At 37.1% G+C, this 23,131-nt stretch overlaps 1 protein-coding gene across 1 annotated transcript in view; it reads left to right on the plus strand.

Moving 5' to 3' along the window:
• The first annotated feature begins 22,193 nt into the window (after positions 1 to 22,193).
• Positions 22,194 to 23,131, plus strand: part of LOC139721026 (dixin-like) — a 49,983-nt gene continuing 49,045 nt past the window's right edge. Inside the window, exon 1 of the mRNA XM_071632357.1 lies at positions 22,194 to 22,355. Coding sequence (XP_071488458.1) covers positions 22,194 to 22,355 — 162 coding nt within the window. The remainder of the gene's footprint in view (positions 22,356 to 23,131) is intronic.

Consider the following 23,131-nt stretch of genomic DNA (forward strand, 5'->3'; position numbering starts at 1 on the left):
ATACTTTTATAGAAATTGGACACAATTATGTTTTACTGTAACCATTCAAACTGCGCCGCATTCAAATGCACTCAGATTTGTGTGTTGTTACCCCCCCAAAAAAAAACCAAAAAAAAAAACAAAAAAAACCACACACATTATATATATTTGTGATGTATGACATCAGGATTTATGATATTTAGAATGTGACATTTAAAAAAAATACAGATTTACACTGTTTCAATTTCTGTGTGGATGAAGGCTCATGTATTATATTTTTTGGTGGGTTTAGCATTATTGTCTTGAATGGTTGTGAATATTCTAATTCCTATTTTATTTTGAGCTTGAATCGTTTCATACTGGTACATAAGTGGATATAGTGGGTCGTGTTAGCAGGGCATTGCTGGGTTGACCAGACCTCTTCTTCCAAACCAGAGTGAATAACAGACATCTATGCTGCTGATCATCACATAATAGGGTGTGATTTCTTAAGTGGATTCTCATTGGCTTGAGGACTAGGTGGTGACCTGGTGGTGACTTTAGCCTCACTTGTCACAAAGTGGTCATGGAGATGTCTCTCTGACATCTCATGGAAACTAACCTGGTCTCTTGGAGGTTGTGAGAGAGTCAAACATGTTTGATTTTTTTTTCAGAGCCTTTTTCTAGTCTCCAACTGATTTTGGAGATGTCACATTAGTCATAGCCAAGTTGCAGAGACTAATTTTGCCCATGAGGTCTCTGAGACATCTCCACAACATTGCAAAGTTCCAGTACTGACCTACTGGCACCACATGTCCGCAACTGAGAAGTCATCTTGGAGACATTGCGGCGACGTCTCTGCAACTTCAGGGTGAATAAGTTGTCACCTTGTTTGCAGATGTCTCAGATGTCACCCGAGAGTCACCTTCTTGATGAGAGCACAAGCCATTTCTTGGTCTTTAGGTTCACAAATCGTGGCAGTCACAGCAAGTTTCTTCCAGTGAGACAGTGTCATAATGATTTCCTGTCAATATGTTTTTTAATCCACCCCTTATTACAATGATATGAGTACAAATGTATGCTGTGTCCAAAAAAAATAAATAATAATATTCCTAGCAATGTGTTATACTGTAGGCTCACAAGATTACAAAGGATTAGACCAACTGTGATGCATTTTTTTTTTTGGGGGGGGGGATGCAGTAATTGTGTCAGAAACAATGTTGGAAATTTGAAAAATACATATTTACAATCTATGGTGTTGTTATTAGCCTCATATTCATATGGTTAGTAAAAGCCATCAAAATCTTCTCACTTAAAGGCATAATTTACCATTTGCAGATGGAAAAAAAACAGCATTAGTGCTTTAAAATGGTTCAAAAATGTGAGTTGGGGATAGAAACAACCACTGTAAAAATTTGAGTCCGTATTATTGATGTTAAATATTGTTAAATACACAAAATGTGAACAATAATTATAAAAATGTTTCCAGACTAAACCGTCTACAGTTATGGTTTATTGAGAAAAATACTGATATCTCCTTATATTATAGGCTTTATTGCGAAAATTTTATATGGTAGGATGTTTTGTGATACAACAGACCTACACATATGTATCAAATGTGATATCTTGATTTTTTTTTTTAAATCACTAAGCTCCCAAAGTTAAACTGGACCTATTATTTATTACAGAAACATCAGAAAGAATAAGAAAAGTATGAAAATGCAGTTGTTGCTCTCAATTCTTCATACACATAGCCATCCATATCCCTGTTTTGTAGTGTACAGAAGCATTACAGAATCGCAACCTATACAAGTGTACAGTAGGTATAGGATCTATAGACCAAAGGTTCAGGTAGCTTTGGTTTCACAGAGCTGATCCTCTCAGAGAAACTCAGCTGCTGTGCTAAGGGACTCTGGATCTCCCATCAGCACACTGATGGCCTGGGTCAAGTGGCAATTCTGCCCCATTCCACTGCGGTGGTCTAGGCTAGGATGCAGGTTGCATTCATGTAATGTCAGGAGTGCATGTTACAAGTCTAGTTTTCATATGATACTCTGTATCTCTGATGGAGCAATTCACTGTATGGATACACCGGGTGCTGTTCGTTATTCCGAAGGTTCGATATTCCGAAGGTTCGTTATTCCGAAGGTTCGTTAATCCGAAACACGCAAATTCCCTATACCTAGAGGTTCATTAATCCGAAAATGAAAAAGGGTTCGTTAATCCGAACATTTGTGGCGTTATTCCGAAGGTTCGTTCTTCCGAAGATTTGTTCATCCGAAAATGAAATTCGGAAAAACGAACCTTCGGAATAAAGAATCTTCGGACTGAAGAGCCTTCGGAATATCGAACCTTCGGAATAACGAGCTGTAACCGGATACACCATTTACTTCACTGGCATGTTTCATACATCTGGACTTGTCAGACAAATTAGCAAGTAATGAAATTTGTGATATGAATAGCAGTCATGGATTTAAAAGTAAGTATCCTATATACACCCTTTTCAGGAAGCATATGAAGCAGTACTCCATTTTTCAGATAAATTCATCCGCTCTTAAAATGTGTCATGCACTACTGCTATCATGATGGAAGAGTCAAACTTTGTGCACAGTTATGTGTTCACACTGTGTTCCCTAACTTCAAGTTTAGTTAGCTTTAACGATAAGCTCCTTGTTTAGTACCATGTAGATGTGCTGGAAAGTTTGCTAACTTAAAGATTACTTGATGATTAGAATCACAAGATTCCTAAGGGTCTACGCTCTATCCACAAGCAGCGGGGGTCCTCACTTGTAGTTAAACATCATGTGGGCCTGATAATTGAAGAACTCGAAAGTAAGCATGACCTCTTTGTGAATCCCCATTCCCCTTAGCTTCAAGGTCAACCTGCTGATCATAAATATAGTACCCCTTCTTATCATTGCAGAACTTCCAGTTCTGTGGTTTAACCAGTTCTGTGGTTTAATTATCGAGTAGAACTCTCGCTCATATTTAAGGGGACAAGAGCTTATCATCTGAGTTAGCTTCAATAATTTGAGGGACACCATTTGAATGTAACTAAAGTTTTTTTTGTTTGTTTAAGGTCCTTGAATAAAACAGCTACTTCAAAGATTTTATGTGCATTTTGAGATAACAGAGTGTTTTCAGGCTTACTGTATAATGGTACTTATTTTAATTAGGCTGCCAAATGTTCAGAGCTTCTTAGAAAGTTTCGAGTGGTCAGACAGTCAGTGTGAGAATGAGTTGAATTCACTTTGATTCTCAAAACAGACTACAGTGTATCTAGGCAAAAGGTATTCAGTTCTTCAGACTGAGAGGCTGCCACTGTAGTATTAAATGCAAATCACTAGTCTGGTAGCATGGTGTTTGAAATTTGAGGCATCAACTAGAGCACCATGGCATAAGGTTAGATTTGATCTTAGGTTGGGGAGAGAAACAAGAGCTGGAACTTCTCACATTTGAATTGCAATTGTCACTGTTTAGGACTGGTTTCTATACATGAGGGTCACAATCTTTGTTTGACAATGTGAAATTTAGAATCTTAGATTACATCCTCCCCAGAAACTTCTTGGAATATGACAAATCAAATCAATCCAAGGAAATGATGGTTTGGAGAGAACTCAGCAGGATACCTTTAACAGGGCAATAGCCCTGAGGCCATGTCGGCTGCAGTAGCAGGATTTTTAGAGCTAGTCTTCTCAACTGTGACATACAATTTTACTAACACATTTATTGAAGACAGAGGGTCAACGTGACGGAATATCTAATAAACTGGTTAGATTTTATTCTATTGCATGTGCAGTTGTAAGTTTTAGCTGCATTTTCACCCTGTTTCTGAGAAGACTTGATCTTTTTCCTCATAGCACAATTATACATAAAAATGGGGAAAAACTATACATGAGGGATATATCATGCATCTCTCAAAAGGATACATTTGTTTGCAATGGATTTGATTGGCAGAGGTATTATAAATACCATTCTACAAGCTTGTACTAAATTTTCCTTAATATCAAGCAGGTGTATTAGTTGCTAAAGTAGACTGATAAAGATATGAGTTTAACCAGCTCTCAGGCAAGGATCATTATCTAGACTCAATCCTTACAGTTACATTGTTCAACCTTTTTTTAATAGCGGTTAAACGCTGTCAGGGGGGCAGCATAAATAGGTAATAAATCATGTCTTGTGACATACATATAATGTGATAGTCATGAGATGGTATTAAAGTGTTGTCTGTGTAGCATTGAAAGAGGAACTGTTACCAGTATGTTGATGTGGCTGTTGAAGGAAAGTATTCACACACTAGATTGTGATGACAGTTAGAAAAGGGGGTTTCTAGGTGTACTATCAAGATGAGATTTCACTGTAAATCATACACTGGAAGAAGTTCCCATGATATGACTTTGTTTCTCATAAATCTGCCCCCTATCCGCTCTTTAGCTGTCATCAGACTGCCACACACGGACATCATACGTGCAGGTATACACATGCTACCTGACAGACACCTTAGTAACCAATGACTTACTAGTCTCATCTCACCTCTCAACATTCCCTTTCTCAATCCCTTTCCCTTTTCTTTTACAAACTATTCATATGTAGATTGAAACGAACTGTTGTATGTGTGTGTTTTTGTTTTTGTTTTTTAATTTAAGTTCATATGAGACTGATGCAACAAATAAAATGTTTGAATATGGCCTCATGAAGTATGTTCAGACTTTTAGAAGTTATTGAGGTGAATTATTCAGCTGTGTTGAGAGGAATTGGTATCTCATCTAGTTTTTATTTATGGTACATATGATCGGTTTACAGTATCAACAGAGAACCAATTCTACTGGTGTAATTTTTCATTACTCACCCTCTCTCCATACCCCACCCATACTCATTCTTTGCCTGTTGGTGCCTTCATCATGGAACAGAGTCACAAAAACTTTGTCAAATCTTCTGTAGAGACAAATGGAAAGAGTACCATTCTGAATCATTCAGGATGCATATTACAAGAACTGCTAATTTACCAAAAGTTGAAGTTTTTGTCTCCTTCAGTAAAATAATAGTAAAGTAACAATATGATATGTAGTGACATGTAGCATGTGTATTAAAGAAAAAAAAAATGTGTGCTGCTGATTGAGTAAGTCTTTTCTTGTCAAGAACATGTTTCTTTTCATTTCTAGTTCATCTTACAATTTTTTGATAGCATTTTTAAAATGAAAATGAATGACATGCATCAACACACCTATAGCATGATCAAGTCACACAGCAACCTACTTGCATACCAGCGATATGCATAAAGCTGTCATTTGAATATTAGAAGAACACAAAACTGGGTTTCTGTCACATTCTAGACTTGCACTACAAGTTGCCAAGCAAATGTATGTACCTGCATATTCCATTTACCCATTGAGGACGGGCTGATTTTGCTACACCATGCATTTCCCATAGACACTTCCCCGAGTATACTTGGGACTCATCCTCAACGGGTTAAAAAGCCGAAATAAAAGGTTAATCTTCCGTAGACACTTTTAAAGCACTATCTATAGTCCAACCTCAGTTGTTTGGCCATGTTAGGACCAGCACTCATGTGGATTAGTGATATGGCTTGATGAGTGAGAATTGCTCAAACACAGCACTTTATAAACAAGTTGGGTTGGGGTATGTGTAGGGCATTGTTGATTTACTGTTCATTATTATGATTTATGTCTTATTTGCATGTTTCATAATGCAAAGAATATGGAAACTTAGTGGAAAATACTTTCCTCTTGGCATTCATTCTTTCTAGTAATAGTATCTCGAGGTGAAAATGCAAAGACACTTACCTGCCAGTCCATGTCAGGAGGATATAGATTCACAAAAAGTGATGATCAAATGACAGAGGTTGGACTGTTTCCAAATTTTGCATGCAAATAACTCACAACTGAATATGTTAAACTTTGGTCAGATGACTTTCCTGACTTAGTGCATGAAGGCATAAGGGATTGAAGAAAAGGTAATTTCATGAATTTTTATGCCTATTTTTGGATTCCATGCACTCTATGACAAGAAGCAGCATAAACTGCAATCAAAGGCAACCTGCCATGGGTTTTAATTTGTTTATTTTTATTTCATTGTTTAGCTAATAAACCTTTCCATGTATTCAATCAAAATAGTGTGCAATGATTTTTTTCTACATCATTATCAGAATGTGAATGTAAGTAGTGGTATCCTATCCCCTAGTATCAAGTATTGGCTGCCTCCTCCATTCCATTGTACATTGTGATCTGGAAATTCAGAGACCTGTACCCATACTATCCATTATTCTTTTTTCATGAATACTGAAATTATTGTGGAATGAATATTTGAAAAATTCATGAAATTTCAGGACTGTTTAAATGTATTCTTCTTTTTATGTCTACAAGCCCACCCAACAGTCATCCAGACTGAGCAAATTTACCTTCAGTATAGTTGGGCATGGTTGAAGATGTAGGTGCCTACAGCATGGCCCAAGGGGAAATTTGTGCCCAGGTGAGCACTAGACCCACTGGGTCTCTTGTTTTTCTCTGCAGCAATCATAGTTTGGGGGTAAGGGTCGACTTTAAAAACCTTTACTGGGATTATTCCCTCAATGTGCCAGAACTGTAAAATTCATATTATCCCCTGCTTACCTCATAGAGTGGGGAAGCATGGTTGACCGTTGACCTGAATGTTTTTGCCTTCACCCCCTGCCAGCAGATGCCAGGGTTCATCAATTATGTTGAAAATGTCTCAAATAATTTCTGACGTTCAGGAATTCAACACTCAAGTGTGTGTTACAAACAACACAGTGGTTCATTTTGGGCTGGAAAGTAACTACAGAGGTAGTAGGCATGCTTCATTTATTAACCAATTTAGGATGAGCTGATTTTGCTTTAAAACACATTTCCCAAAGACATGTACCAGAGTATACTCAGGACTAGCCTGCAACAGGTTAATCCCGATTTTGTTACCCTCATATCTCTCTGATCAGATTTTTTCGCATTCATTTCTTGTACACTAACGGCATCTTCTTCCTTAAGAGTAGTGATGTTATTTCTAGCATTTAAAATGGAAATGATACATTCATTTCTATATAAGATTCTGAACGCTCCACCAAAAATACATATCTGAGACTTCTTTTTTAACAAGCAAACAAACAAATACACATTTGGTGTGCCTTTGCTTTGTTACATTCACCATGTCTGTTTTTTTTTTTAACCCCTTTGTACTGTTTTTGCTTGTTATGCACACTGCAGTTCAGACATATTATTCTACAGCACCAGCAGTCTACCTTTATCCTACCTGGTGTGTATTGATTACTGACACCTTTACTGTCAACCATGCATCTTGTATCAATGGATCTTGTCTACAGTGTCAGTCACCTTTCTTTCAGCCAGCACAGTGTTTGTATCAGGCCTTACCTCCCCTGAGAAAGATTGGTGTTGTAGGAGCCTATGTGCTGGGGTATAGCTGGTTTAATGCCGTGCTGTTGTGTAGGTTTCAGGAAGTAAGCATGATATTGAATTGATTTTTTTTTCCATGTGAATAACGCTCAAGTTACCCTCTCGGAGGGGATCTATCTTTCTCTCTCTCTTTCTCTCTCTCTATCTATCTCTCTCTCTCTCTCTCTTGAGATATCTCTATGATGTAGCAAGCTCATGGTATGCAGTGCAGTGCAGTAGTGATGTGATTTATAGAATTGGGAATTGAAATTATGCATTTATTTCCATAATAAGATTCTGAACACTCCACCAAAAATACTTATTTGAGATCTCTTTTTGACAAGCAAACAACTCTGTGTGATGAGAACAAGTTAAAAAAAGAAGAAAAGAAAACAGACTTGCTTTGACATAGCTGGGTTGTCAGTTTGAATTTCAGTGGTATAACAATGTAGGCCTATACTGTTATAATGTTAATGATTTAAGTTGGAAAACAAAGTGGCAAATTACATTATAAGTGAAAGATGTGGTAGACAGCATGATTTCGGCTGTAGGCTCTAATAGAAAACCACCTTGTCCACAAGTCATAAGCGCTTTTTACACTTGCAAATTTTTGCTTAGTCCCGTACCAACGGTGGGGCTAAGGGGGAGGGGGGGCCTTTGCCCCACCATTGGTACCGGACTTTCCATAGCTCACTTTCTGTTTACGCCTGTTTTTGCCAAAGTGGGCTAGCCCCACCGAGAATCCCATACTATCTGGCCCTCTGCACTTGTGGTGCCAAGCAAGCGAGTGTAAACAGAACAAAGAAATAATCCGGGGTTAAGCGTCGGGGACGAAGCCCGAACCCCACAAAGTACGGGACTAAGAAATACAAGTGTAAATAGATCAGTCTTCTCTTTAGCGCGGAACCAAAGCTTAATACGGGATTTATTGGTGAGTGTAAAAAGCTGAAAAAATTGGTACTGGATTAGCGATAGTCCTGGGTCAGAGAAAGTACGGGGTTAAGAAACACAAGTGTAAAAAGGGCTATTATGTACTCAAGCTTGAAGGTGTAGACTGCATCCAGGATTGAATATCTCTACTCTAGCACAATAGTTTGTTCAGATGAATGTGTATTCCACCTCAATATGAATTATACCCTGTCTACAGAATGTGACAGGCACTCTAAATCATTGTCAATTAATGAAGTGTGTGTCTAAAGTTCTTCACATCCTTCTTTGTGAACTGGATGTGGAACAGTTTCTGGGAGCAAAACTGGGAACTGTAGGCAAAATTAAAGGATCCTGAGATTCTGAATCAGTTTGACCCCTGCAGATATTGATATATTCTATGCCTTCCTAGAGAGAAAATTTTGTCTCCATAGCCATGAGGGAGAAGTATGTTGGCATTGTTGCATTTCCCTGTGACAGTGTCAGAGGGCGCTATTCCATTTCACTCAGTGAGATTTCCTGGTTTTACTCTGGCAAGGCTTTTATCTCAGTCTTTGTGTATTGTCAGAGACACGTACCACAGTTGATGCACAGAATGTAAAATGGAACCTGAAGTGAAGAGGTGACTATCTGCCATGAGCACAGACAACATGTGAACACAGACATGTGAACACACTACCTGCAGAAAAATAGACCCATATGCTTCCTTTGTAGGAAGTACAGTAGATTTCCTGTGACCCGCTATTAGAGCTAACATTGACATTTTGAAAACTGTGCTAGCCATATCATGTTACACACAATTATGATGATACAAAGTGTTGTATAAATGCAGTTCTTTTTAATGTAATGTCACATTATGTGGTGTAATGCTCTCAATGTACTATTAAAGGAGATGTTATGTTCAGTCCAATCAGTTGATTAGAATGGATTTAAAGTAATAATAGAATTCCCAGACTTTATTATCATATACATTGTAAATGTGATATCAGTTATACGAGATGCTATTACTAGAAAATTTGTCGACATACTAAGTATGCTAGGCGGTAATAGGAAGAGTAGAGTGACTAGACTCTAAATAAGAATAAAAATGGATAGAATTAGAAGTTTAGAATATTTTTCATGGAGCAGTGACAATGGGCAGGGTGACAAGATGATTATGTTTTTGCCTACTTACTCTCCCATTAGTTATTGTGTGTAACATTTATGGAATAGTTCTTTCTTTCAATACAGTGCACTCCCGTTACAACGAACACGGTTATAACGAAATTTCGTTATAACAAAGTAAAACTTCTGGTCCCAAAATTATCGCCATTAAAGTCTATGGTACAAAATTCGCTTTGATAACGAACACGGTTATAGCGAAATTTTCGTTATAACGAAGTCTTTTCCGAGCGCCACTGACAAAGAAAAACAAAAGAAATGTGCTCCGTTATGACGAAATGCGGATCACTTTCAAAAATACGTAGTGGAACAAGCATCTATAGCGTCTCTGCATGGGCGAACGCTTCACATCACTGTGTGTTCACTCCGTGTGTCACGCACAGTTTCCGAGGGTGTTATTGCAATACAATAATCTGAAATTAAATAACTATTCGTTTTATTGTTCCAAAGGTTCTTTATTACAAAACACACAGATTCTGATACACCTTAAATGTCCGTTAGTTTGGAAATGAAATAGGGTTTGTTCTTACGAACATTTTGGCGTTATTCCAAAGGTTTTTTAATCCAACAATAAATTATTGCAACGGTTCATTAGTCCGAAAATGATAGAAATTCCAAACATTCATTAATCGGAACATTAAAAAAAAAAGTTTCGTTAATCCAAAAGTGAAAAAGGTGAGTCCACTAACAAAACTTAAGAATTAAAAACGTTATAATCATCTTAAGATAACCGAATCTTCGAAATAAATAATCTTTCTCATTTTTTGATTAACAAACCTTCTTTGGAATAATGAACCTTAGTTCATTAAGGGATTAAAAAACCTTCGGAACAACGAACCTTCGGAATAGAGAACTTTTCTCAGTTTTTGATTTACAAACCTTTGGAATGACGAACCTCATTTCCTTTTCTGATCAGTGACCCTTCGGAATAGTGAACCTTTCTCAGTTTTTGATTTACAAATCTTCGGAATGATGAACCTGATTTCATTTTTAAATCAATGAACCTTCGGAAAACGAACAATATATTTCTATCTAAATTATGAACTTTCGGAATAACGAATCTTCGGAAGAGTGAAGCTTCAGATGAACAAACCTTTGGAATCCCGGGAATGGTGAAACTTCGGAATAAGGAGCCTTCGGAGTAACAAACTTTAGTAAGAAACGAACCTTTGGACTAGCGAACTGTAACAGAATCCTAAACCATCATTTTCTATACATGTGTGACAATACAAACAACTTTGTGCTCTCTCTTATAGTTATGATATTTAAACGAAATCAAAAAGGTACCATCTCATTTCACATAGCTTTCCAGTGTATGGTGAGTATTCAACAAACATAATATGATATGTGTGGCTTCCTTGTTTTCATTATATAGTGTATTTGTTTGGTTATAACGAAATTTCGTTATAACAAAAGAAAACTGCCGGTCCCGAGCATTTCGTTATAACGGGAGTGCACTGTAGTTCAGCATCTGTTACTTCCCTCACCTATACAATGTCATTATCATAAAATCATTACACTTGTAGAACAAATTGATGCAATGGGTTGAATTTATCTCTAAATAAACAGTTTCTGAAGATATTTCAGGCACATGACTTGACCACATTACATTATTTTATTACATCCACCAAGGAGGGTGGCTATGTATTTGTCTGCGTTAGTTTGTCTGTTTGCAAAAGAACTCAAAAAGTTTTTCATGGATTTGAATGAAACTTACAGGAAAAGTTGATAATGACACAAGGAACAAATGATTAAGTTTTGGCTGCGATCTGCAAATTTTAAAGAATTTTTGAAGGATTTTTATGCTTTTGCAGATAGGATCAATGAACTTGGGAGTTCAAGCTGCATGTATTTGAGATTTGCATCCATGTACTAAACCGCATGCTCTGCTTGATGTGCAGGAAGCTGATAAGTAAACAAAAAGCTTCTATATTGGGAAATTGGATGATTTCAGCATGAGTGTATAGGTGGAAATAAGCTGCTTGGCGGAGATCTGTGCTTGCCGAATGCTTTTCTAGTTTGTGTATCTGACTGCAACTAATATCACTGTTATTGGAAAACATGTCCATGCCACACACACACACAAGATTGTCACAACTCTCTGATGGTTTCTGTTATATCTATGAAACTTCCTCTGTATTGCTTGTGTGAAATTACTCCATAAAATAGATTTAAATGTACTGTACCATAGGGAGCAGGGATTTTAAAACTGTTTTAGATATCATATTTGAAGCATACATCACTAGGTCAGTTGTATCACAAAACATCCTACCATATAAAAAAAATTGTAATAAAGCCTAAAATATAAGGAGATATCACTGTTTTTTCCCCACTAAACCATAACTGTAGATGGTTTAGTCTAAAAACATTCTTATTATAACTATTGTTCACATTTTGAATATCCAGCAATACTTAACATTGATTCACTGATTCATTTTTTTCACATTGATTATTTCTATCCCTAACTCACATTTTAGAACTATTTTGAAGCACAAAAGCTGGCTTCTTGTTTCAACTGCAATTGGAAAATAATGCCTTTAAACATAAATAGATTTTTACTAGCACTAGTCCCTCAGGATCAACACCAGCAGTCATAATTACAATCCGTTGTATGTCATATTTACCTAAACTACGTAAAAACTGCTATATATAGGTTAAGCTGTATCACCATGATATGCTGGCTGCTCTGGAACATGTTTACCAAGTTGTGCTTCATACTTGCACAGCCAAGATGTGAATAGCGCCTCCTCTTGTTCAGAGTATGCTCATGCATGTTTACACTATCACACCCAAGCGAAGTTATGCACTTTTTTTTGTATGAAACATGACATGAAAAACTAGAGAGATCCAATTTCTGTCATATTTGGTATCCGAGTAAACCAGCATGTTTTACTTTAATCCTGAAATTTATATATTGGTAAGTTTTTTTGCTCAAACTTTGCTCAGAAAAAGACTAGGACTTCACTACTCAAAATTTGCATTTGATTTGATGCAAACAAGTCTTCCAGCTTTACAGATTAGTTTGCTTGATTTGCCCATTACTTCTACTTTTGAAGATTCTTTTGTTATGATTTATGGACCAGGAATCAGTCTGTATTGTTGAATGATTCGCTTGTGTGATGACAGTGAATTATGACCAGTTTCAGTTACAGCTTGCACTCCAGAATCTGACCATATGGTCATACCTGCTGTCTCTCTCAAGTGATAAACAAAACAAAAAACAAAGCACACAAATACTTTCCCTACATTGTGATTGTGTATGGGTGGATTTTGTTCATATTCATACAGACAGCTTCCATTTCTTGTTTACGTGACAAATGAAAGTGATGATTGTGTTGCTGGTAGAAAAATGTGCATGGAAGGATAATGAATTACAAAAGAGAATATAACAGTTGTTTCTATTTCAATTTCAATTTCAATTTATTTCCATATTTCTCAATGAAAAATGCATGAAATGTAGCAAAATAAGATGATACATGACAGCTAGCTTGGACATACAATAGAATATTGCTAACATAAAATTAATGGTGATAATATATCCAGTGTATCTCTAAACACAAATGCTTAGAGAAATATAATTGATCCTACTTAAAAGCAAGCTTGGTTAGCATAGGTTCCTAAAGAAATTTGGTTTTGTAGGACAAGATAAGGAGAATGGATACAATCTAGGACTGAAAGTAAGGAAAAGAAGACAATAGTACTAATATTCAATTACTAGTATTAAATTTGTTAAAGTGTTCTACTGTGGGTTACCCCCCCCCCCCCAAAAAAAAAAAAAAAAAAAAAAAAAAAGAATGGATGAAAGTAATTTGCAGTGCTTTGTTGGGTTAATGATTATAACACAACAATAAATGAATACTACGACATCAAATAAATCCTATGATATGACTTAGTTCTTTTTTCTCTGTCTTTGAATACAGTACCAAACTGTACTGTGTAACGCTAATGGCCTGCCACTATGAGTGACGGCATAGGCAGTACGTATCCATGTGTAGCTCAACAGCTGTTAATAGCACTAGTAGCACCAGTACCACTAACTACACCCTGCATTAGCAGTCCAGAGATGAAAACAAGTCCCTGAAAAAGTGGTTTTTTTGCTTCGTGGAAAATTGTGCACATATTGGGTGACACGGAAGTAGTGTCAAATTAAGAGAACACAAATTTTTTTGCTTTTTGTATGTAATACTCTTATTTTATAGAATTAAAAAAAAAACATGAGAAATTCACCTTATCCAGCCGAGTGCAAAAAGTTACTTGCATGAAAATTTCCTCTTTTAAAGTAATCATTGGCAAAGTTTGTGATTTGAAATGATCTCTTTTTGAATTACTGGCCAAAAGTGTAATAACTTGTCAGGAAAATATTTATTACTATTATTGTTGAATATGTTGAACACAGTAAACAGGAATGAACCTATCACTTTTCCTTTGTGTGAAGGTTCAAATTTGCATCTACACCAATCTGTCTTCTTTAGAAACAAAAACACATTAAAAAATGTTGCTGCAAAGATTGGAGACTTAAATGTCTCATATAATAGATGTTCATAGAGTGGAATTTTATGTAAAGAGATGTAAAATCTGTGAGTCTCCCAATTAGCATTTTCAAGATTGAGAGCTGCCCATAGGTTTTTTATAGTCTGAAAGTGCAGTATTTATCAGTGGTGGGGACAATTTTCTTATTATTGCTGTCTGTAGAATCTTAAATTGGTATCATAGTGTTGTATGAATGCTTTATACTCTAGTTCAAGAAACTGATAAAAGCTACTTGTGTATATTTGTAATTTTTAACCACTTTGAAAAAACATCTTTGGATTTCATCTGCACAAGCTAATGTGAGTGAAAGAATCACAAATCAAATACTTGAGTGCTTGGTGATGATAAATCCTAGGAGTAAGAAATAGAACGTGTCTTGTCGACCTCTGCTTTAATTGTACAGAGTACTTCTCTACCTTCAGTTTGAGTCTTTGACAGTGGTTTGAAGCACAATGTAGATATGAAGGCAGCAGCAATATCAGGTATATGAGAACCATGATCTATTGCTATGAACTTTGATTCTAGTGCTTCAAGATATGAATGATCTTCAATCATGTTTTATTTGTGTCTGTGAGCACCGCAGCCTCATGAAAACAATAACGTATGGTTGTAAGTGCTTTATGGCATGTAATGTGAGCAGGGTGCATCCTAATGGAAACAGTGTGATATTTCATATGTACTCTACAGTTGGTCAATCAGGAAGGATGTAACAAAACTTTGCATGATAATGTGAGCTGCAGCAAGTATCAACACTTGGCAAAGTCTTTGCCAGACTTGTGCGTGGAAAAGTATATGGTCTGGTCATACCTGACAGCGGTATACTTGTACAGAGTGAAAGTGAGTGGGAAACAACAGTATAGTGTTTGGGAACAGAAACTAAGTGTGCATGGACGATATTGTCTTCAGGCAAGGGAACTCTCATTCATTACTATCTGTATGAATTGAGATAGTAACATTTTCAACAAGAAATACAGTGAGGGCAAAGTTCAGTGGAATATTGTGGTGAACCTTACAGTATCAACAGCACACAGCTATCTGTGTTAGACCTCATTCATCTACTGGTTGTGATCAGTGTCTCAAGATGTGGTGTCTGTGTTGTCTCCCTTCTCCATGGATGCAGTTTGATGAAGTGAGCACTTCTATTCTTTACCATTTTATTTTGCAAATGTTGTATTGAGTAATTTATAAATCTGATGATGTGAAAATTGTCACTAAAGTCAACTTGTCTACTAAACAACAAAAATGTGGGCATTGTAGACTGATGACCACAGCAGACATGTTGGTGGCACATTTAATTTTATAGCTTTTGTTGTACTCATGTCTCCTGTACACATGTATGCTGATTTTTTTAATTTTTTTTTTTTTTTTTTTTTTGAGGGGGGCTGTGTTTTGAATAGTCCTAGTTCAGAAGTAACTGAGGTAGTAAACTTAAGTGCCAAATTCTACCCTAGGCTAGCTAGGACAATACCTCAACATTACTGTGAGTGTGACAACATCCTGACAATCCTTCTGTTAACCTGAGGGGCATTTCATGAAGCATTTTGTCCGACAAAATTGTTGGACAAATTTGCTCTCAGCCAATCAGAAGTAAGGATTTCAGTAGCTTTTAAAAGTTTGTCAAAAAAATATCTGAACAAAATGCTTCATGAAATTTGAATAACTGGTATAAATCAGTTGATGCCATGGGAACCTTGTGTACCAGGTTCCCGTAAGGAATGGGTGAAGAGGCTCTCATATCATTCTGCTGATACACTGTGCAATAGTTCAGACAGAGTGAAACACAGTGTGCTGATACATGGATGGATTGTAACCACTGATCTGAGGTGTCTGGATCATGAACACGCGCTGTGCTTGGGCAGCAGCCAGCATTGTAGTTGCATCCGGGACCTGTCAGTAGACACCCCCTTCACGCATGAATGGGTAGGTTGTTATGGAAACCTACCCGGAGAAGGTGTTCAGCGTGTGTCTGTTAACCCGTTGAGGACGGTTTGATTTTGCTACAACACGCATTTCCCATAGACACATGCCCGAGTATATACTCGGGACTCTATGAATAAATAGTAAAGTTACAGCAGTTTTGCTGCGACACTTTCCTAGCGGTTTTCGTGCGTAGCATGTTCATTCAAGAGGAAAGCGAGGTCAGGTCAAAATGAAAACAGTGAGTTAATTGCACCCGTCCACTGCGACTGTATATCTCAACATAACTCTGCCTCTGCATGTACCGATGCATAGTGTGGCTGTACAAATGTAGCTGTACAAATGTGTACTGTATACTTCACAGTCATTCACATGTTTCTTATGTTGGTTTGTGTCAAATGTTTGTATGAAACACTTTTTCCCAAACCATTGTTTCTTTTGCATGATCTTAGAATAATTCAGTGAATGCAATCATTATAAACTCAGTGGCCCGAATTCACGAAGGTGGTACAAATGAAACCATGGTTTAAACCATGGACAAAAACCATGGAGCGCCAAGTGTCACACGGAATATTTCGTTACGAGATTGGTCATTTTGTCAAAAAAAAAATGCCCATTTCGTTAACGAAATTATCATTTCGTGGACGAAATGGAAAATCCTGATGGAATCCCATTTTCTTTGCTCAACTTTTCCACTAATACTTGCTTTGTGTCACACTGTATTACCCAAACTTACCTTGTGCAATGTCTGTGTGCATGAGTGCTGGAATGTGTGATGTGGGTATACAAGCATTTTACTATTTGGGTTTAATAGGCATGACTGCCAGATTTCATGTAATTTATTTATCAGAGTAGACTTTTACATGGGCATTTTTTCTGCTTTTTATAATGATGGTGGACATGTGAATTCAAGTTCCTACTGGAAGAGTTTTTAAACTCTTTTTGTACACCAATGGTTTGATTGTGTATGTGATCTTGCATCATTTTACTCAATGTTTTTATATATATTTTTTGATTATATTGTTTTGTTATATCGTACATTGATCCGGTTACTACTGATTTTAACTAGACGTTTTGCTCCTTTGGCAACTTTGATTGCTTGTTTGTAGTGTTTTTTTTTAATGACTGCATTTATGTAACATGATTTTATATTTATATACAGTTGTAGTTAGATTGTACAGGACCTTGATGTAAAACAGCACTCACCTGCTGATCTTGTTATCCTGCCTAAATATATTGAAATAAAAAAATAAATAAATAATTGAATAAATAAATGTTTAATTAATTACAGAATATTGTCATTTCGTTACAAAATAACCATTTCATCGACGAAATGATTGATTTCGTAACGAAATATTCCATGCGACACTTGGCATTCCATGGTTTTTGTCCATGGTTTAAACCATGGTTTCATTTGTACCACCTTCGTGAATTCGGGCCAGTGTGTGACAACACTGTTTGAAATAGGCCTACTTGCTGATTTTCCATCCAAGATGGGACACTCATACTGGGTGAAACCCACTATCTCAGTGCAATTCCTAAATGTTGGTGTTGCTGACTCTTTTGTCTGCATTTTAATGAAGTTAAGACTGCAGAACATGATTCTTTCATCTCATCTATTCAGTGGCACATGTTTTGAGAGCTGAAAGCGTACAGAAATTATGCCAAAATATGGCCTGCGGAGAAAGGGATGTACTTTGTCAGTGTAATGTACTGCTGAAAAAAAAAAATCAACAGATATTCTTTTGATGTTTACATTATCAGTTGTTGATTGTTATGACAAATATGAAAGAAAGATTGCTTTATTTATGCTTTGAATGCTGAACTTTTTCACTATCCGATTGTACTCAAATTTTATGTAACATTTATAACTTACCATGTTTTAAGGTAGTATTATATTGATGGCCCAAAAGGCGAGATATTTTGTTTGATTAACCATTTCACAGTTGTCATAGAAACTACATCAACTTACATGAACACTTATAAACTTGAGTGTTTTCCACCTAGTAGTAAAATCATTCATTTATAAAATTGTTTGTTTGTTAGTTATACAGACATATACTAAAACTGTGTAATATATATACATTACTGTGGTTTGTGTTGTTTCAGAAGAGCGAGTGCATTTGGCCTTACTTTATTTGTAGGTGCTGAATTAGAGAAGGTAACCAACAAAAAGACAAGAAAAGATACTTGATGTGAATGTGAAACTAGGTGAACTGTATACTGCAGTATGCAGTTCTTTGTACCTATACATTTATTTCACTTGCATGACCTATGATAAATAACTCTTTTTAGTAAACAAGAAGGCAAAAAACTGGGGGCTGTTCAATAGAAACAAGTGCATGTATGTATGGAAGGAATGAAAATAACATGAGCAGCATGACAGACTCATTGGGTGATCGTTCTGTCCTCAACCAGCAGTCAGTGAAAAGTCAGTGACATTATTACAGGTCATGGTCTAATGAGATGTAATAGACACTCCTCCTTCATTCACAGTGATGACTCATCCTGGAGCTGAGGGGAGGATAGGCATGAACAGGCCAGACAGCTTTCTATGGCTGCATTTTGTCATGTCATATTCAACCAATTGATGCGTTTCAAGTTTTCCTCACACTAATCTATTGCATCCTTAATTTTCCTTTTGCCTGGAGATCAATAGCCTGTAGTATCAGACATACATTGCTTGTCACATACACATACTAAACATTGTGATGCTAGTCAAACCTAGCAACCACTGAAGAGAAACGAAAAGATAGACTTGTGTTGCCATTCACTTGACTATGGCTCTGTAGAGCCACATCTAGTCACACAGTATGCCTTGCCACATCTGTCTGTGCTGTTTTCTCTCTTTTCCACAAAACGTATAATGTCTCTCCTAGAGGTAAGTGCTCATTCATTCTTCTTGCCTCCTCGGCCTCTCTTGACATACTTTTAACACCTGACTAGTTTGGTGTCTGCTGCATGAGACCAAACAAGGCCTAGTCCTCAATATGATACATTGCCTGGCTTCTTGGCCTAGGATGAGATTTTATAGAAAGATTCTATTGGTATATAAGAGCCTGACTATTGTCTACAGTGAACAATTGACATATACATTGCTAGAGAGACTGCATGCATTACAATACACGTGTATCCACGTGACTTCACTTGATTATACCTGGTTTCATTCATTCATTTCATCTAAAGTCTTGTACAAACATCATTAAAGATGATTTGAGCAATTATGTAGGCCTATGTAGATTCAAAATATGTTTGCAGATCATGTGTTAGATTTCTTGGATCTGTCTTATCTACCTGGTGGTTGAGACTATAATCATAAATCCAGGAGAACTTCAGAGATTCAAGTACATGAAAATATAAGATAGTGTAACTTTACTGAGAATATAGTGATGCTGAGCAATGATTAGGTGCTCTAGAAGCCATGCAATATTTTGTGCAAAGGTGATAGTAGAAACTTTAAATAAAGCAAGCACATCACCACAGTCTCTGAATTCATGGATATTTTACCTCAGAATGCTGATAACCAGCTATGTCATCCCCTTGTATAAACTCATGAATGCATTTTAATACTTTGAAGTCAGTGTACATGCATGGTGGATAAGCTTCAGACAAGCTTTTTGATTTTCAGGAACAGCCATTTAAATGTCTGTGAGGTAGGCCTAGATTAAATGGAATATATTGGTAAACCAGTTTATTGATTGATATCATACTTGTTTTTCATTTGGATAAGGCAACCGTATGTTTTTCCCTTTTTTTTTTTAAAGTAGGCTGCATTTCTCTTTTTAACCTACTGACACACACACAAAAAAAAAACACCTCCACACTAAATCTGATAATCGGATGAACGTATAGAAACGTTGTAGGAAAGGAATTTAAGTGGGCTGTTGATATTACAATGCACTTTTTCCCATACCTGTGTTGATAGTGTTCACATGCTTTTACTGTGTTGAGCTGAGAGTGCTAATTAATCCTTCATTATTGTGACCTTGTTGAGAAAGTTGATTCAGTGACACCCTTCAATATACAAATAAAAGCAAAGCATATTCATGTATAGACAAATGACAAGCATTCTTGTGTAGGTGCTATATGAAGTAACCAGTAGATTTTCCCTCCTACAAGTGTTATACAAGTAGCTTTGTGCATTCATAGCAAAGTGTTTATTCTTTACACTTCATTGAAACTAACATAAAACCAAGCCTTGATGCATGATTGAGTTTGAAGAAGCTGCCTCTATCTGTGTATGCCTACAAATTCCCATCAAAATGAGCGTATGGTAACACTCGTCTGGATGACTGTCTGAAAACAAGTCCTTTGTCATAGTAAAGGGCTCATAACTCATGTAGGATAAGTTGACTGAACCCATCATACTACTCATCTATGTGTGGTTGGAATCAATTTTCACTTCTTGCGTTGGGCAGCTGCTGTTGTGTTGAGTTACACTTCAATTACACCTGAACTTGGGATGTTGTGCCATGCGTACAGCAGCAGTCTGGTTGGTTAGGTACTGTAGCAGATGGAAGCATGCAGAGGCATAGAAAATGAGATTCACAGTTGGTCGCTGACGCAGGCAGGCAGAGGCTGAGAGAGAGGAAGAGAGAGACATGGAAGAGTGGGAAGGAAAGCACAGCATATCTCCCCACGAGTTTATGATACCATCGGTAGGATCTGTCCTATCTGTTCGCCTGTGAGAGGAGATTGTAATATCATGTACAAAATGATATCAATTTCATCATAGAATTCCTCTGGATGGATATTGCCAAAATGTGATGGTGATGTGTGTGATGACCGTCAGCTTGTACAGTATTCAAATTGATGCTGGATGTGGCCACATGGGATCAAGATGTTAATTCAACCAACTGCCTCCACTCCTAACTTGTGCATGGGTTTCCCTTGACTGCTCCATCGTGCCAGCTGTTCCCATGAACCTCCCACTGACTGTGTTTGTATGCACTGTATCAGAGCATCTGTGATTTTGTGAATTCTATTGTGTATACATCCACATTGCTCTAAAGGATCTGTGTCAATATGGGAAAGATAGACAGGCAGATTTAGCAGGAATTCCAACACGTGAATCAGATTAGTTTGATTGGATTGAGTGGACATACACAATTGAGACGTTACTTCAGCCGTACAGTCAAACGGATGGACAAATACATGCACAAGGAGGATTTTGTCTGAGAGTAAGAAGATTTTGCATTTGATTGAGTGCGTATATTTCATTGTGACCTCATCGTATGCTTCATATATTTGTCAAAATAGTGAAGGACTAGTGATATGAAGGGCAGATATATTGGATGCGCCTGTGTAACTGACTTGTTTTACCACAAGTGGAAGAGGAGGTTTTGCTTCAGTGATATTCACTGAAGTTCATGGACACAGTGCAGAATCTGTGTCACTGACTGTGTTAAAGTCTGCCCAGTTTGAGAATGGGGAAGGAGATGCATTGTATTTTACATCCTGTGACCACAAGAACCTGTCTTCTATAGCCTGATACAGGGATCTCAGATATGTGTACCACTTCACTCTGATTTTTTGATGCTATAGATCATGTTATGGATCATCCTGGTTGATATGTGCACAATTTGGAAGGAAGTCATTTGATAACTGTGAGAGGACAAGAACAGAACACATATGGAACCGTATTGACCTAGTTATGTGTGGGATCTGCTTTCCCAATTTGTTTAATGTAATGTCTTTATCACAAGAAAGGTTTAGTTTGACAGAGGCTTGGAGAAGCATGGTCTTTGATGATAAGGATCATGCAAAGTGTTGTTTTATTTCTGTTGTTGATATGTTCTGTTCTTACAGGACATCTTCCTTGTGGAAATATTTTTTCTTGTTTACAGTATAAACCCTCGCTGTAGAATGTAGACTGTTCGTTTTCTGTCTGATAGACAGTATGTGTCATCTACACCGGGATTCTTCTGATAGCATGCTGTTAATGGAAAGTGTACAAAGAAAGACACATGAGAGAGAAATGGAAATCTTATGCATTCCGTGAATAATTTGTGCCCTGATTGCTGTGGACAGCCTAGACTGGGACACTTTCATGTCATAGTAAAGACATATTAACATTGGTTGTTGAACTCAGTTGTAACTGAGAAGTCATATACTGCATGTTGAGCATGCCTGAACATATCATCGTACATTTGGCCTTCTGCCACAACGGATGCCATCACTTTTAAAGCAGAACTCTGTGAAGTCAACATTGCAAGCATTGGTGTGATTAGTTTGAACTGAAACTCAGTCATTAGAGAGTGATAGTTGAATATGGCAGAAATGTTTGCTGAATACCATGTGTCAGGTGGTGAGTCTACCTGCAATCTGCGGCTTGGACCGCCACGTTCCATCTCCAACCGCACTGCCCAATTACTGGCCCTATTGCGGGACCTACTTCTAAAGCGTTGGGAAGTCATTTATGCATGGCAGCTGTATCAGCAGGTAAGACTTTGACCAGAGACTGTATTCAGGTTAATGTCTGATTTTTCTTCAAGCCCTTACTCTAAGAAATAACAAACCTAATTGTCTGAGTAAAAGGAATTTTCTCATGTCTGTGGCTCACCTACACGTAGTATCCATGAATCTGCATTTTTTGTTTTGCAATGAGCAGTCAAAATAAGATTCTACAAAAGCATATACACAGAACTTTGGATATCACAAACCCCAAGGTGTTGAATATCAGCACACTCTTTACACAGACTGCTGGTTTGTTATTTAACTTTTATAGTAATTGTTTGTTATAAAGCAATGCCAAATATCACATATCTATTCATTGAAAAAGTAAGCTTGTCTGTGTGTTTGAGGTTCCAGCTGTGGTAATATTTATGCCACTAGTGAAAAGCGTGACATTACAAACATTGCAATATTTGGGTGACAGTTGCCTGACAACTGTGCTAAAATCCTATAACATTGTCGTAATAGTCACAGACAAGAGTGATTTTATAAACTTTGTTTGCTCTGAGCTCAGCAATGAATGCTCACCACTGAAGTGCTGCAGTTTTGTCACCTATCTAAGGTGTGCATAATATAATATATTCCTGGTGACCAGATGGAAAACATGCAGCTGGTCAGCCAGGCTATTTCTCAATCAAAATCAGACACAGACACTTTGAATTTTTCATATCATAAATCTCATTGCTAGTGAAGAAGTGCACAGTGAATGAGCCTGTGTGGTTGAAAGAGCATTTCCTCTATCGTCAATGATGATGCAGCTAAGA

This window comes from Diadema antillarum, unplaced genomic scaffold (assembly GCF_040938485.1).
Source record: "Diadema antillarum isolate AM-2024a unplaced genomic scaffold, OU_Dant_1.0 scf00000136, whole genome shotgun sequence".
Taxonomy (NCBI): domain Eukaryota; kingdom Metazoa; phylum Echinodermata; class Echinoidea; order Diadematoida; family Diadematidae; genus Diadema; species Diadema antillarum.